Source organism: Mandrillus leucophaeus, unplaced genomic scaffold (genome assembly GCF_000951045.1).
Source record: "Mandrillus leucophaeus isolate KB7577 unplaced genomic scaffold, Mleu.le_1.0 Scaffold658, whole genome shotgun sequence".
NCBI lineage: Eukaryota > Metazoa > Chordata > Mammalia > Primates > Cercopithecidae > Mandrillus > Mandrillus leucophaeus.
In genome coordinates, this window is record NW_012107119.1 from 1,157,247 (window position 1) to 1,170,242 (window position 12,996).

The 12,996-nt window shown below is 34.5% G+C and overlaps 1 protein-coding gene across 1 annotated transcript in view; it reads left to right on the forward strand.

The window, feature by feature from the left end:
- LOC105554740 (rho GTPase-activating protein 24) overlaps positions 1 to 9,039 on the forward strand; it is a 320,127-nt gene extending 311,088 nt beyond the window's left edge. The window contains exon 7 of the mRNA XM_012001310.1: positions 7,958 to 9,039. Within this exon, the coding sequence (XP_011856700.1) occupies positions 7,958 to 9,039 (1,082 nt within the window). The remainder of the gene's footprint in view (positions 1 to 7,957) is intronic.
- Positions 9,040 to 12,996: the final 3,957 nt, after the last annotated feature.

Sequence of the window (12,996 nt, forward strand, 5' to 3'; positions counted from 1 at the left end):
GGAGGGTAGATGAGAACTGATTTATGTTTGCATGAGAGGACACTACAGAAGACTTGAGGGAATTTGCCAGAGATCCATAGTCTGAACAATTTCTGGGCCTCAAAGTAGGCCTGAAATAATTTGTCTTTCCCACAGAAAGAGTGCAAAGTCCTGATAATGAGGCATTGTGTAGAGTTCTCACAAAGGTATTACCTTAGTGGTAAGACTTAAATTATGGATTAGACCTCACAAATTTTAAAGCAACTTTTAAATGATCCAATGGGAGCACAGGGAGGAAGGGAAGGATGAATACCAGGAGCATAAGGAATTTTTAGGGCAGTGAAACTATTCGGTATGATGCTGGAATGATGGGTACATGACGTTATGTATTTGTCAAAACCCATAGAACATACAACACAAAAAGTGATCCCTAATGTAAACTATGAATTTTAATTAATGATAATGTATCAATATGGGCTCATCAAGTGTATCAAATATACCACATTAATGCTAGATGTTAATAAAAGGGGAAACTGTGTTTAAAAAGGCGGTGGAGAGGAGGTATATAGGAACCCTCTGTACTTTCTCTCAATTTTTCTGTGCACCTAAAACTGCTCTAAAAAGTAAAGCCCATTAACATATAATAAATATGATTCAACTGATCCCCAGATGCTTCACTCTGTGCCAGAACGAAGTCCAACACATCTAGAATGTATATTTTTTTTCAAAATTCAGTCACCAACTGTATAAAGCCCACAGTGTTTTCCATACAATTAAAAACTACAAGGCATGCGAAGAATCATAAAAATATGAGCTGTAACCAGGACATAAAATAGCTAATAGAAAAAGACCCAAATGTGATTGAGTCATTTCTGATAGCAGACAAGGATATTATTATTATATTCTGTAAATATGTTCAAGAAGGTAAAGCAAAATGTAACATGATGAAGAGATAAATCAAATATATTTTTAAAGTTCAAGTAGAATTTCTAAGGATGAAAATTATCACTTAAGTGAATATTACACTTGAGATTAATAGCAGGTTAGGAGAAAACTTACAAAGAATAAATTCATACTTATAAAAACTTTGTCTTTATAAGAGAAACTATCACGAAGCACAGAGGAAAAATACTCATTTTTTTCACAGAATTGATGAAAATTACAAACACAAAGATCACAGAAGCTCAGAATTAATGTAAAGGGAGCCACACAAAAGCACATCCTAAACTGCTGAGAACCACTTTAAGAGAAAAGCTTAGGAGCAGACTGAGGAACTGAGGACACATTACACACGGAAGAACAAAGAGAAATGTTGCGGAAGATTTCTTGTTAGAAATTATATAACTAAAAGACATGGATCAAAACCTTTAAAGTACTGAAAAAAATCTATTAACCTAGATTTCTATGTCCAGTGGATATATTTAAATATTTTTCAAATATAAAAAGGAGCTAAGGGCATTTTGAGAGAAAGAAAATAAATCTGTGAGTAAATTCATCACTGCCAGTCTTGCACTATAAGAAATGTTAAATGGTTGTTGTGGCAGAAGGAATATGAATCCAGATAGACACATATGCACACAGATGAATGAAGAGTACTACACAGGAATAATATGTGAGTTAATATAAAATAATATTTTTCTTATTATTAATCTCATTAAAAGGTAACCTATTGCATAAAGCAAAACGAAGATAATGTAATGTGGGACACATAATATATACAGAAGTGAAATGTATGATAATGACAGAATAAAACACAGAAAATGGAAGCAAACAGATGAAAGTGGACTAGTGTAAGGCTTTTAATCTGTACGCAAAGTGTTGCAATATTATTTAAAGGTAGACCATAATAAATTAAATATGAATATTATAAACATAGAACAACCACTAAAAAATAAAATGAAGTATTAGCTAATAAGCCAACAATAAAGATAAAATGGAATGTTATATAATAATTAACATTTTTTTTAAAAGTACTTGAAAAAAATTAAAGAGGAGCGATTATCAGATGCAACAAGTAGAAAAAAATACCATGATGACAGAATTAAACCCAACCGTATCAATAATTACATTAAATCTTAATGCCTTATATATTCCAGTCTAAAGGCAGAGAAAAATAAAAATTCAACACCCAACTCTATACTGTATACACATCATTTAAAATATAAATATACAGGTATGTTTAAAAACTAAATGAAAAGAAAAAATTGTACCAAGTTTGTGTGATGCAAATAAAGTAGTGCTTAGAGGAAAATTCATAAAATTATGGACTTATGTCAGAAAGAATAAAGACCTAAAATTAATTCTCTAAGTTTCCTTTTCAGGGAGCTGCAAAAAGAAGAGCTAATTTAAACCAGAGAAAACAGAGGCAAGGAGTAATAAAGATAAGAACAAAAATCAATAAAACAGAGAGAGAACAAAAACAATCTAGAAAACCAGTGAAACCAAGAGCCGGTTTGTTAAAAAGATTATTAAAATTGGTAAACCGCTCATCATACTGATCAGAAAAGAAAAAACAAAGTTACATTACCTATATCAGGTTTAACAGAAGTGACCTACCAAAGATCTTACAGATGTTAAAATAACCATAAGGGACTATTATGAACAACTTTTTGCCAAGAAATTTGTCAATGGAGGTGAAATGTTCAAGTTCCTTAAAAGATACAAACCAAAGCTCACTCAAGATTAGAAAGAAAGAAAGAAACTGAGACTAGTAAAGCAATTGAATTTGTAATTAAAAACATTCCCACAAAAACAAAAACACCTCTAACTTAAATTTACTGGTGAATTCTAACAAACATATAAAGAAGAAATTATGTTAATTGTGTACAGACTTTTTCAGAAAAAAAAAGGTAGAGGGAATTCTTGCCAGCTACTTTTATGAGGCCAATGTTGCTCTGATATCAAAACAGATAAAGACATTACAAGAAAAGAGAAATACAGAATAATATCCCTCATGAATATAGACATATGAATCCTAAACAAAACCTTACTGGATTGACTTCACCGTATAAAAAGGATAATAAATCAGCACCAGTGGGGTTTATTCCAGGAAGATAGGTTGGTTAGCCATATAAAATCAATCAATGTAATTCATTGTATTAATACACCACTTTAAGATACAAAAAAAACATCACGGATGCAGATAAAAAAATGTTAAAGTTTCTCAAATTAACAAAGGTTATCTCAGAAAAATGTAGTTAAAATACCATAGTTAATGATAAAAGACCAAGTACTTTTCCTCTAAGATCAGGTTTAAGGTAAGTTTACCTTATCACACCACTTCCATTGTACTGGAAATCTTAGCCAGTAATAATAAATAAAAGGTATAAAATTGGAAAGGAATATGTAAAACAGTCAACATGAACAGTCAACATGAACTTCTATGTAGAAAATTCTATGTAATCATCAAATAAAACTAATATAACTAATATGCAAATATGTAAAGATCACATAATGCAAAGTCAATTTATAAAACTTTATGTATTTCTATACACTACATTGGACGAGTAGAAATTGAAATAAAAATTATTATTTAGAACAACACTCATAAATTTAAAATATTTAGGCAGAAATTTAAGAAAGCATGTATAAGACACACTCTGAAAACTACTAAACATTAACAAACAAATAAGAACTACATAAATGGGGAAATATACCCTGCTCATGTATTAGAATACTCAATATTATTAAGCTATTAATTTTTCCAAAATTGACCTATAGTTTCAATATAATTGTCACAAAAATATTCCACCAGAATTTTTATTTGTAGAGATTGACAATCTGATTATAAGTTTTACAGGGAAGTAAAAGCTATCTAGAATAGCCCAAACAATTTGAAAGGAAATAACAGAGTTGAATATACACAACTTGATTTCAAGACTTAGTATAAAGCCACACATAATTAAAAGTATGGTATTGATATAAAGATGGACACACAGATCAATGAAATAGAACAGACAGTCCAGAAATATGTGTAGTCATTTGATTTTTGATCAATATACCATGGTATTTCAATGGAAAGGGGATGGTCATTTCCCCAAATGATGCTGGAACAATTTCATAGCCCTAAAAAATATAAATAAATTACCTCAATCCTTACCTCACATCACATACAAAAAACTTGTAATGGATCACAGACCCTAATGTAGGAGTTAAAAGTATAAGATATATAGAAGAAAATATTTTTAAAGACATCTTATGACCTTGTGCTAGTCAACACTTAGGACACAAAAGGCTCTAACTATAAAAATATTTTTTAAAAAAATTATTTAGTAAGTTGGACTTTGTCAACATTGACGCTCTTCAAAAAGTCAAGCCTTTTTGGAAGTGGGGACTACATTTGCAAGTCGCATATCTGATAAATAACTTGTTTTAAGAATATGTAAAGAACTCATGCAAAACAAGACAGTCAACTCAATGAAAAAAAAATGGCAAAAGATTTGAAATATACACATCATCAAAGAAGATATACAAATAGCAAATAATACACAGAAGGATGCTCAGCGTCTTTAGTCATTAGAAAAACTAAAATGTAAACCATAATAAGATGTCTCTACACATTTCTTACCAAGTGTAAAGTTAAGACTGAAAATATACCAAGTTTGGCTGGTAGAAATACAAAATGTTAGAGCCAATTCACAAAAGAATTAGGTAGGTTCTTATTAACTTAAATATGCAGTAACCATAAAACCCAGCAGAGTCATGTGCTAAACGTTTACCCAAGGAAAAAGAAAACACATGTTCACCCAAGACTTGGAGTCAAATGTTCATGTCGACTTTATTCATATTAGCCCCAAACTGAAAACAGACCAATTCTCCATCAACTAGTGAATAGATAAATTGTGGCACATCTACAGCAAGTAATACTATTTGACAATAAAAAGAACGAACTGCTACATGTAACAACACAAATAAATGTCAAAATTATTATGCTAAGTGGAAAATACCTAGATATGAAAGTCTACATACTGTATTATTCCATTTATAAGAAATTGTAAAAAAGGCAAAACTATAGAGACAGAAAGCGTATAAAGGATGCTATGAGCCAGAGTTAGGGGGAGGGAACTGACTCCAAAGAGGCTTAAGTGTCACTTTTCTATATCATGATTAGGTGGTATTTTCAGGAGTGTATACATTTGTCAAAAATCATCAGGTATCTTACAGATATCTTCAAACATGCAAAATGACACATGTACAAAGTTATTCATTGCAAAAAATACAAATTGAAACTATATTGCACAGAATACTGTCATTTGCATATATTTTTGCATTTACATATTATATTTAAAGTCCCTAGGTTTTTAAAAGAAAAATCAAATTTTTAGCCAATGCTTATGATGAAAAGTGCCAATTATGTGGTATTTAGAGTCAACCTGGATAAAATTAGATGGTTCAGGGAAGAATTGCTGGATCGTGTAGCACCGTGGAACTCCAGAATCTGCTTGGACTCTTCAGAATGGGCTGGTGATTATAACCACTCTGACCTCATTGTCTGGGCTTCATGTTCCTCACTGGTATTCTAAGAAGAAAATGACAGCAAATCAAAAGGAAAAAATGATAATGTGTTTAGTGGTACACATATCATCATTACTACCGTGTTAGTCTGTCCTGAATGGCTATAAAAATTCTAAGAAAGTCCCTTTACAAGGGGCTATGGCCATTTATTGTACCAGAGACTAGATGGAATCAAAGCTTCCCAAGATACAAAAGAGACTTCTAAATATCTAGGGACCTAACACTCATACTCCATAATTATGGCAAGTACACTTTGACATGGCTGTTCACCGACTCATCATGGACGCCTTAGGGATGTTGCTCTTCAATTAATTACATGCCCCCACAGAGTTCATAGCTATGACGGGAAGCAGTGATACTTCAAATGTTAACATTCCAATGATAGGAAAAAGGCCCATTTTCCCAAAATACTAGACAGGGTCATATATAATGGAAACTGCAAACTTCTAAAAGTGTGTCTGCATATGGGCAAATAGTAAAATAGCATTGAATACACAATGTCTTCAAGCACAGTACACAAGTTTGACAGTGTTATTCTAACTGCTCTAAAATCCTTTTTATCAGATCCATGGCTAACATGCATGGAAAATATGATGACAAATTCATAGATTACTAAAAGAGAAAAGAAGGCTGTGTAATACAGCGAATTGTTACTTTCAGTCTTTTTTCACAATTCTGTAATGATTGATGGTAATTCAATAGATATTTATCTTTATCTAGTTTTATCTTTAAAACTATCCCAAGTTTACTTATTACTGCTACAGTTTTAAATTGCAGCAGCTGAAATATACTAGAACAAATGACTAGAACAAATGACTAGAATGCATAATTTGGAAAAAGACTAAATATTACATTTCACCCTAATCACATCGTCTCTGTGCCCTGAGCAAATAGCTTAACCTCTCTGACCCTCAATTTTCTCATCTGGAAAAAAAAAAAAAAATGAATCCTATCTTTCGGACTTCCAAGAAATTTAATTTGGAAGATATAAGGGAAATATTTGCATCTACTACAGTTTTCTCAAACTGTAATGCACCCAGGAATCACCTCAGGATTCTGATTCAGAAGCTCTGCATTGGGTGCTGAAATTTTCAAGCTTCCAGATGATCCCAGCGCTACTATTCTATTATTGCTGATGTTATCTGGAAGCTGGTTTATAATGCAAAATCTCATGTTCCACCCTATGCCTACTGAATTTCAATCTTCCTTGTAACAGGATCTCCAGGTAATTTTTATGAACTTCAAAATCTGAACAACATTGATGTAGCAGTAGATCTTGCTTATTGCTGATATGCAGTCTAAAATATTAATAAGTTTTTAATCATCGCAGGAAAAGTATGTAGAATATAAATGAATACAATATGATTTTTCCTATTCAAAATCTGATTTTGAATTATATTTCCCAGGTGTCACCAGAAGCTAAAAAGTGGTCTTGCCCCAGGTCAGGTTTCTACTCCCTGACAACCTCTCAATTAGCTGCTGTTTTAATGAAATTCTGCATTGTCAAAAGCCTTTTTTCATCATTTTCTTCACCAAATCTCAAGTTTTAAGTATTTTATATAGAAACTATATTTACTAACTAAAATCCAACCCTGCTCTGCCCATTCCAGTGGCTGCCAGATGGCTGGTTTTCTTTGTGATTGTGGGCTGTTGGTTTTCAAGGAGAGGAGGATAAGATTAGAGCAAGTTAAAATGCCACAGACCTTGCTGCTCTTACTGACATTCCGCCATTTTTCTTAAGTAAACACTCTCCAGATTGCATCAAGCCATTAGTTAATTTACAGGATTCCAAAATAGTTGATTCTGGAAATTTTTGCTAGTTGCTTATATGGTGAAGAGGATTTTTGGAGGTCTTCACTACACCATTCTGGCTGATGTCACTTAAAATGCCCTAAAGCTTTTGAATGGCAAACAAACGTCTTACGGATTTCATTATCTTGATACATTAGAGAAACCATGCATCCACCCTGATTGTATCGGGTTCCATTTACAGATACCACTAAAGTATCTTGATAGTTTGAGGCAATTATTAGTTGAGAGGTCACAGTGACCTCCTCTTAAGAAATATTTCTCAGAATTAAATGTCAAATTTGTAATAAATATTGTATTATGGTTAAGAGCCCAGGTTTTTAATGATTAACTGTGGGATCAAGCCCTGGGTCTGGTCCTTAACATGTAACCTTAATCAAGTTACTGAACCTTTATAATACAGTGATAATAACAATATATATGTATAGATTTGTTTCAAAATTCAATTAAATTACAAGAGCAAAGTGCTTGACACAGTTCATGGCACAGAGTAAATGCTCAAGTTCTTTTAGCTTCTATTGCTGTTATCATAGTTAAAAATATGGTTTGGTACTGCTGAATTTTCACTTGAATATGTTTCTTTAAGAGTCACATTGAAATAGAAATAAATAAAAACTGTCTCACTCATGCTACTTTATGTTCTGTGCAATTCTAGGCACCGTGGTGGTCCAGCAGTTGATGTCAATGATGATTAGCAAACATGATTGCCTCTTTCCCAAAGATGCAGAACTACAAAGCAAACCCCAAGATGGAGTGAGCAACAACAACAATGAAATTCAAAAGAAAGCCACCATGGGGCAGTTACAGAACAAGGAGAACAATAACACCAAGAACAGCCCTGGTAGGCAGTGCTCCTGGGACAAGTCTGAGTCTCCCCAGAGAAGCAGCATGGACAATGGATCCCCCACAGCTCTATCAGGCAGCAAAACCAACAGCCCAAGGAACAGCGTTCACAAGCTAGATGTGTCTAGAAGCCCCCCTCTCATGGTCAAAAAGAACCCAGCCTTTAATAAGGGTAGTGGGATAGTTACCAATGGGTCCTTCAGCAGCAGTAATGCAGAAGGTCTTGAGAAAGCGCAAACCACCCCCAATGGAAGCCTACAGTCTAGAAGGACCTCTTCACTGAAGGGATCTGGTACCAAAATGGGCACGCACAGTGTACAGAATGGAACGGTGCGCATGGGCATTTTGAACAGCGACACACACGGGAACCCTGCAAATGGACGAAACATGAGCTGGCTGCCAAATGGCTATGTGACCCTGAGGGATAACAAGCAGAAAGAACAAGCTGGAGAGTCAGGCCAGCACAACAGACTGTCCACCTACGATAACGTCCATCAACAGTTCTCCATGATGAACCTTGATGACAAGCAGAGCATCGACAGCGCCACCTGGTCCACTTCCTCCTGTGAAATCTCCCTCCCTGAGAACTCCAACTCCTGCCGCTCTTCCACCACCACCTGTCCAGAGCAAGACTTTTATGGGGGGAACTTTGAGGACCCTGTTTTGGATGGGCCCCCACAGGAAGACCTTTCCCACCCCAGGGACTATGAAAGCAAAAGTGACCATAGGAGTGTGGGAGGTCGAAGTAGTCGTGCCACCAGCAGCAGTGACAACAGTGAGACATTTGTTGGTAACAGCAGCAGCAACCACAGTGCACTGCACAGTTTAGTTTCCAGCCTGAAACAGGAAATGACCAAACAGAAGATAGAGTATGAGTCCAGGATAAAGAGGTGAGGAAAATCTGGAGGTCGTAACTACCAGAGAGGGCTCAGTAGCCTCCTACTGTGGGATGGGATCACACTGAGGGTGACATATGCTGGCTCCAGAGTCAAACAAACCCAAGTTTGCTCCACCATTTATGAGCTTTGTGACTTTGTGCAAGTTAGCTTCATCTCTGTGAGCTTTGATTCCCTAATGTAAACAATTTAAATACTAGTAGTATCTACCTCAAAAGCACATAAGAAGTGACTGAATATTTTCCTGGTACAGAATAGGCTCAAAAATGTCATCTTTGATTATTATTAAATAGATAGATTTGCATTAGAGGGCTGGAAGGAGAGGGGCTGTGAAGAGATGGACAGAGCGTTAGGAGGCTGTTAGTTTTCACTAACAAGAGAAGGATGAAACTAGGATAAAAATAAAAGTAGAAGTAAATAAACCTCCATGTTTTTTCTTTCAATCATTGAATGTTGAGAGAGTGCCTTCTATCTGCCAGTCTCTGTTCCAGACCCTGAGGATTCAGATGAGCTCAGAGAGGCCATAAGAACCAGGTGACAGAGGATTGACAGGCTCATTTTCAGCCTTTGACTTTTACTCTGAGATAGAAATCCATGGAGATTTTTGAGAAGAGGGGTGACGTGAAGTGTGTTCACATGAACAAGGAAGACTGAGCCTAAAAGAGGAAGAAAAACTATGATTTATAAAGAGGCAATTATGCTAAAACCTAATTATATCAATGTGCATCTTCTCATAAAGTGATCAAAGTAGGAGTAGCTATTCTAGCGGTCTTAGTCCCAGTTTCAGGCTGTGTGATTTGGGCAACCCTTCCTCTATGGTGTGCTAGGATCCTCAGTCAGTTGTTATGGTGGCTTTAATTTACCTTAGTATGTTTCCTATTCATTTATCAGTTATCAGACAAAAAGATAACATACTTTCAGAAGCTATGGCAAAATAAATACTAAAAAATAGTACTTATAAGTGAGATTGAAAAATTACTTCCATGGAAAGTATTCTTTTGGTAAATTTCACCGAGTGGAGTTCTGGTTTGAATTTTTCTATACAATGCAGAGTGACAGGAGATTTAAATAAAAATATAGGGTCATCATCTTAAAGGGTTACTATTCTTTCTGAATGTAGTTTTTGGAACCACTATGTATTGGAATTCTGAATTACTGCTAATCCATGATGATAAATTAGCATTTCACACTGGGAAGCTTATATTTTGAGGCAAGGGGTCACACCTTAAACGTAGGAGAAAAAGAAAAAAGTTATCATTATGAATTTGCTGATGGATACATTCATTTCTGAGGATGTTGCCGATGCATATTTGTTCTGAGATCTATGGTATATTTCAGAAATTTTGATAAGCTGATAGAACTTCCCAATAGAGGTCATCTCAATGGGCCATTTCACTGTCACATTCTTACCCTCGTGACAGGTCAAGGGAGAGGTCTACAGTAGGGTAGGGTGGGGGACCGCTCGTGGCCTAGCCATGAAATTATAGAAAGTTAACTGTTCTGGCTAAATTTTGATCATTTCCATTTAGAGTTATTCATTTTTCTTTAAATTCCTTTGTAACTTTACCCCACAAGCATTGAAGGTGGATGGATGGATAGATAGGTAGGTAGATGGATAGATAGATGATAGATGATTGATAATATTTTACTTTGTTTAATTATCAATGAGATATATGTTAAATTCCTTTATAGCTTTACCCCACAGGTATTAAGGGTGGAAGGATGGATGGATAGATGGATAGATAGTAGGTAAATAGATAGGAGGTAGGTAGACAGATAGATAATATTTTAATTATCAATCAATGAGATATATGGTTTTTAGTTTTGAAAGATGTGTTCCTTTTCCCTCTCCAAATTGGTTTCTTTTTCTTTCTTTTCTTTTCTTTCTTTCTTTTTTCTTTTTTTTTCTTTTTTATTTTATTTATTTATTTATTTATTTATTTATTTATTTATTTATTTAGAGACAGAGTCTCACTCTGTAGCCCAGGCTGGAGAGTGCTATGATGCAGTCTTGGCTCACTGCAACCTCTGCCTCCCAGGTTGAAGTGATTCTCCTGACTCAGCCTCCTGAGTAGCTGGGATTACAGATGTGTGCCACCATGACTGGCTAATTTTTTTTTTCCCTTGTGGAGACGGGGGTTACACCATGTTGGCTGGGCTTGTCTTGAGCTCTTGACCTCAAATGATCCACCCACCTCAGCCTCTCAAAGGGCTGGGATTACAGGCGTGAACCACTGTACTCAGCCAATTTCTAACTTAATTTTCTTAGAAAATATTGTATTGTGATCAGAGACGTTCATCTGAATGATATTAATCATTTGGCCTATTAAACTACTCCATTATTACTGGATTGGGATTCTATATATGACCAAGAGCTCAAGTCTGTTAATCAGGCTATTCAAAGCTTCTACATTTCTCCTCATTTTTATCAGCTAGATCTATAATTTTTGAGAAAGATATTTAAAAATTTCTTAGCAGTATTCTGAGTTTATCAGTTTCTTTTTATAACTTCGTCATATTTTATATTGAACAATTTGAGACTACTACTAGGTGCATGGAAGTTTAGAGTTATTCATAGCTCCCTGAAGAATTGATCCTTTTATCATTCATTAGTGCTTATTTTTCATTATAATAATGCTTTTTACCTTAAAGTCCGTTTTTTTCTGATATTAATATTGTCATACCATCTTCCTTTGATTAGTAACTTCCTGATATACCTTTTCCCTTATTTAACTTTCAAACTTTGTTTCATCACTTGATCTAACAACTTACATCTTTACAATTCTGGAATTTTTTTTTCATCATCTTTTTGTCTATTTCATCTCCCCACCTTCTCAATTTTCTCTTTCCAGAACCCTTATTAAGATATGTTTGACCTTGTTAATCTGTCCTCCTTCTTTGTTAACTTCTTTTTCCCCATATTAAATTTCTATAATTATCATTTTTGAGGCATTCTAGGTAACTTTTCTCAGACCTGGTTTGTAGCTTACTAATACTCTGATGTGCTAATTCCATTCTGATACTTCCCCAGGCCCATGATTAGAGATTTTGTAGTCTCTTCTTCATAAAAACAGTTGATGTTCCAAGCTCTCAGTTAAATTACTTGTAGTTTTCTGCCTGCCTAATACTGGAGGCCTCATCTTCTGTCCTCATGTGAAAAAGGATATCCTAGCCCCAAGCTCTGTGGCCTCTATCCAAGACTAATAGCCCTCGTGTGCTTCTACTTGTTGTTCTATATTTCAGTTTCTTCCTTGGTTCTGATACCCGGAGCCGCTCTTTTATTTTAACCTTGATTATGTATTTTTAAAATATATTTCTTAAAAATTTTCCAGCACTTTTAAATGTTTCCATTGGGAGGAATTTATTCTGTATTCAACTTAGTCCTTTTCATTCCTGGAAGTTTCACACAAGCACCTGATACATGCAAACATGTCAATATATTGTTTTGTAACGGTTGTCTTTCTCAGTATTTCAACTTCAAGTTCTTTCAACACTTTGGCTCTAAAATAGCTTTGGAAAGCAAAGAGAATATATTGTAGAATAATTCTGAGTGGCAACCAGCATAGTACCAAATTTTCAGGTAAAAATGTGGTCATATGTTTAAAATAGCCGCCTAAATGATGTAAGATTACAAAATATGAAGTATTATATTTTTAAAATTCTAGTTGCTTACAAAGAGAAGGAATATTAATTTTTTAGTGTTCTTATTATCTGGGTGAAATATGAACACGTGGGGATCAAATTTTTCAAAGTAGAAATATAATTGAGATTTTAATTTTAAAATTGTTATTAAAATAATCAGATTTCTGAGAGCTACACGTGCATTAATCTTTCAAATTTCGCTGGTTAGGTAAATTTGAATGAGTCCCATGGGACTTTTGCTCAGAACAGGGGAAATTAAAAAGTCAGCCATGACCAAAATACACCTCTTTTGAATAATATATGTGTAAGATTT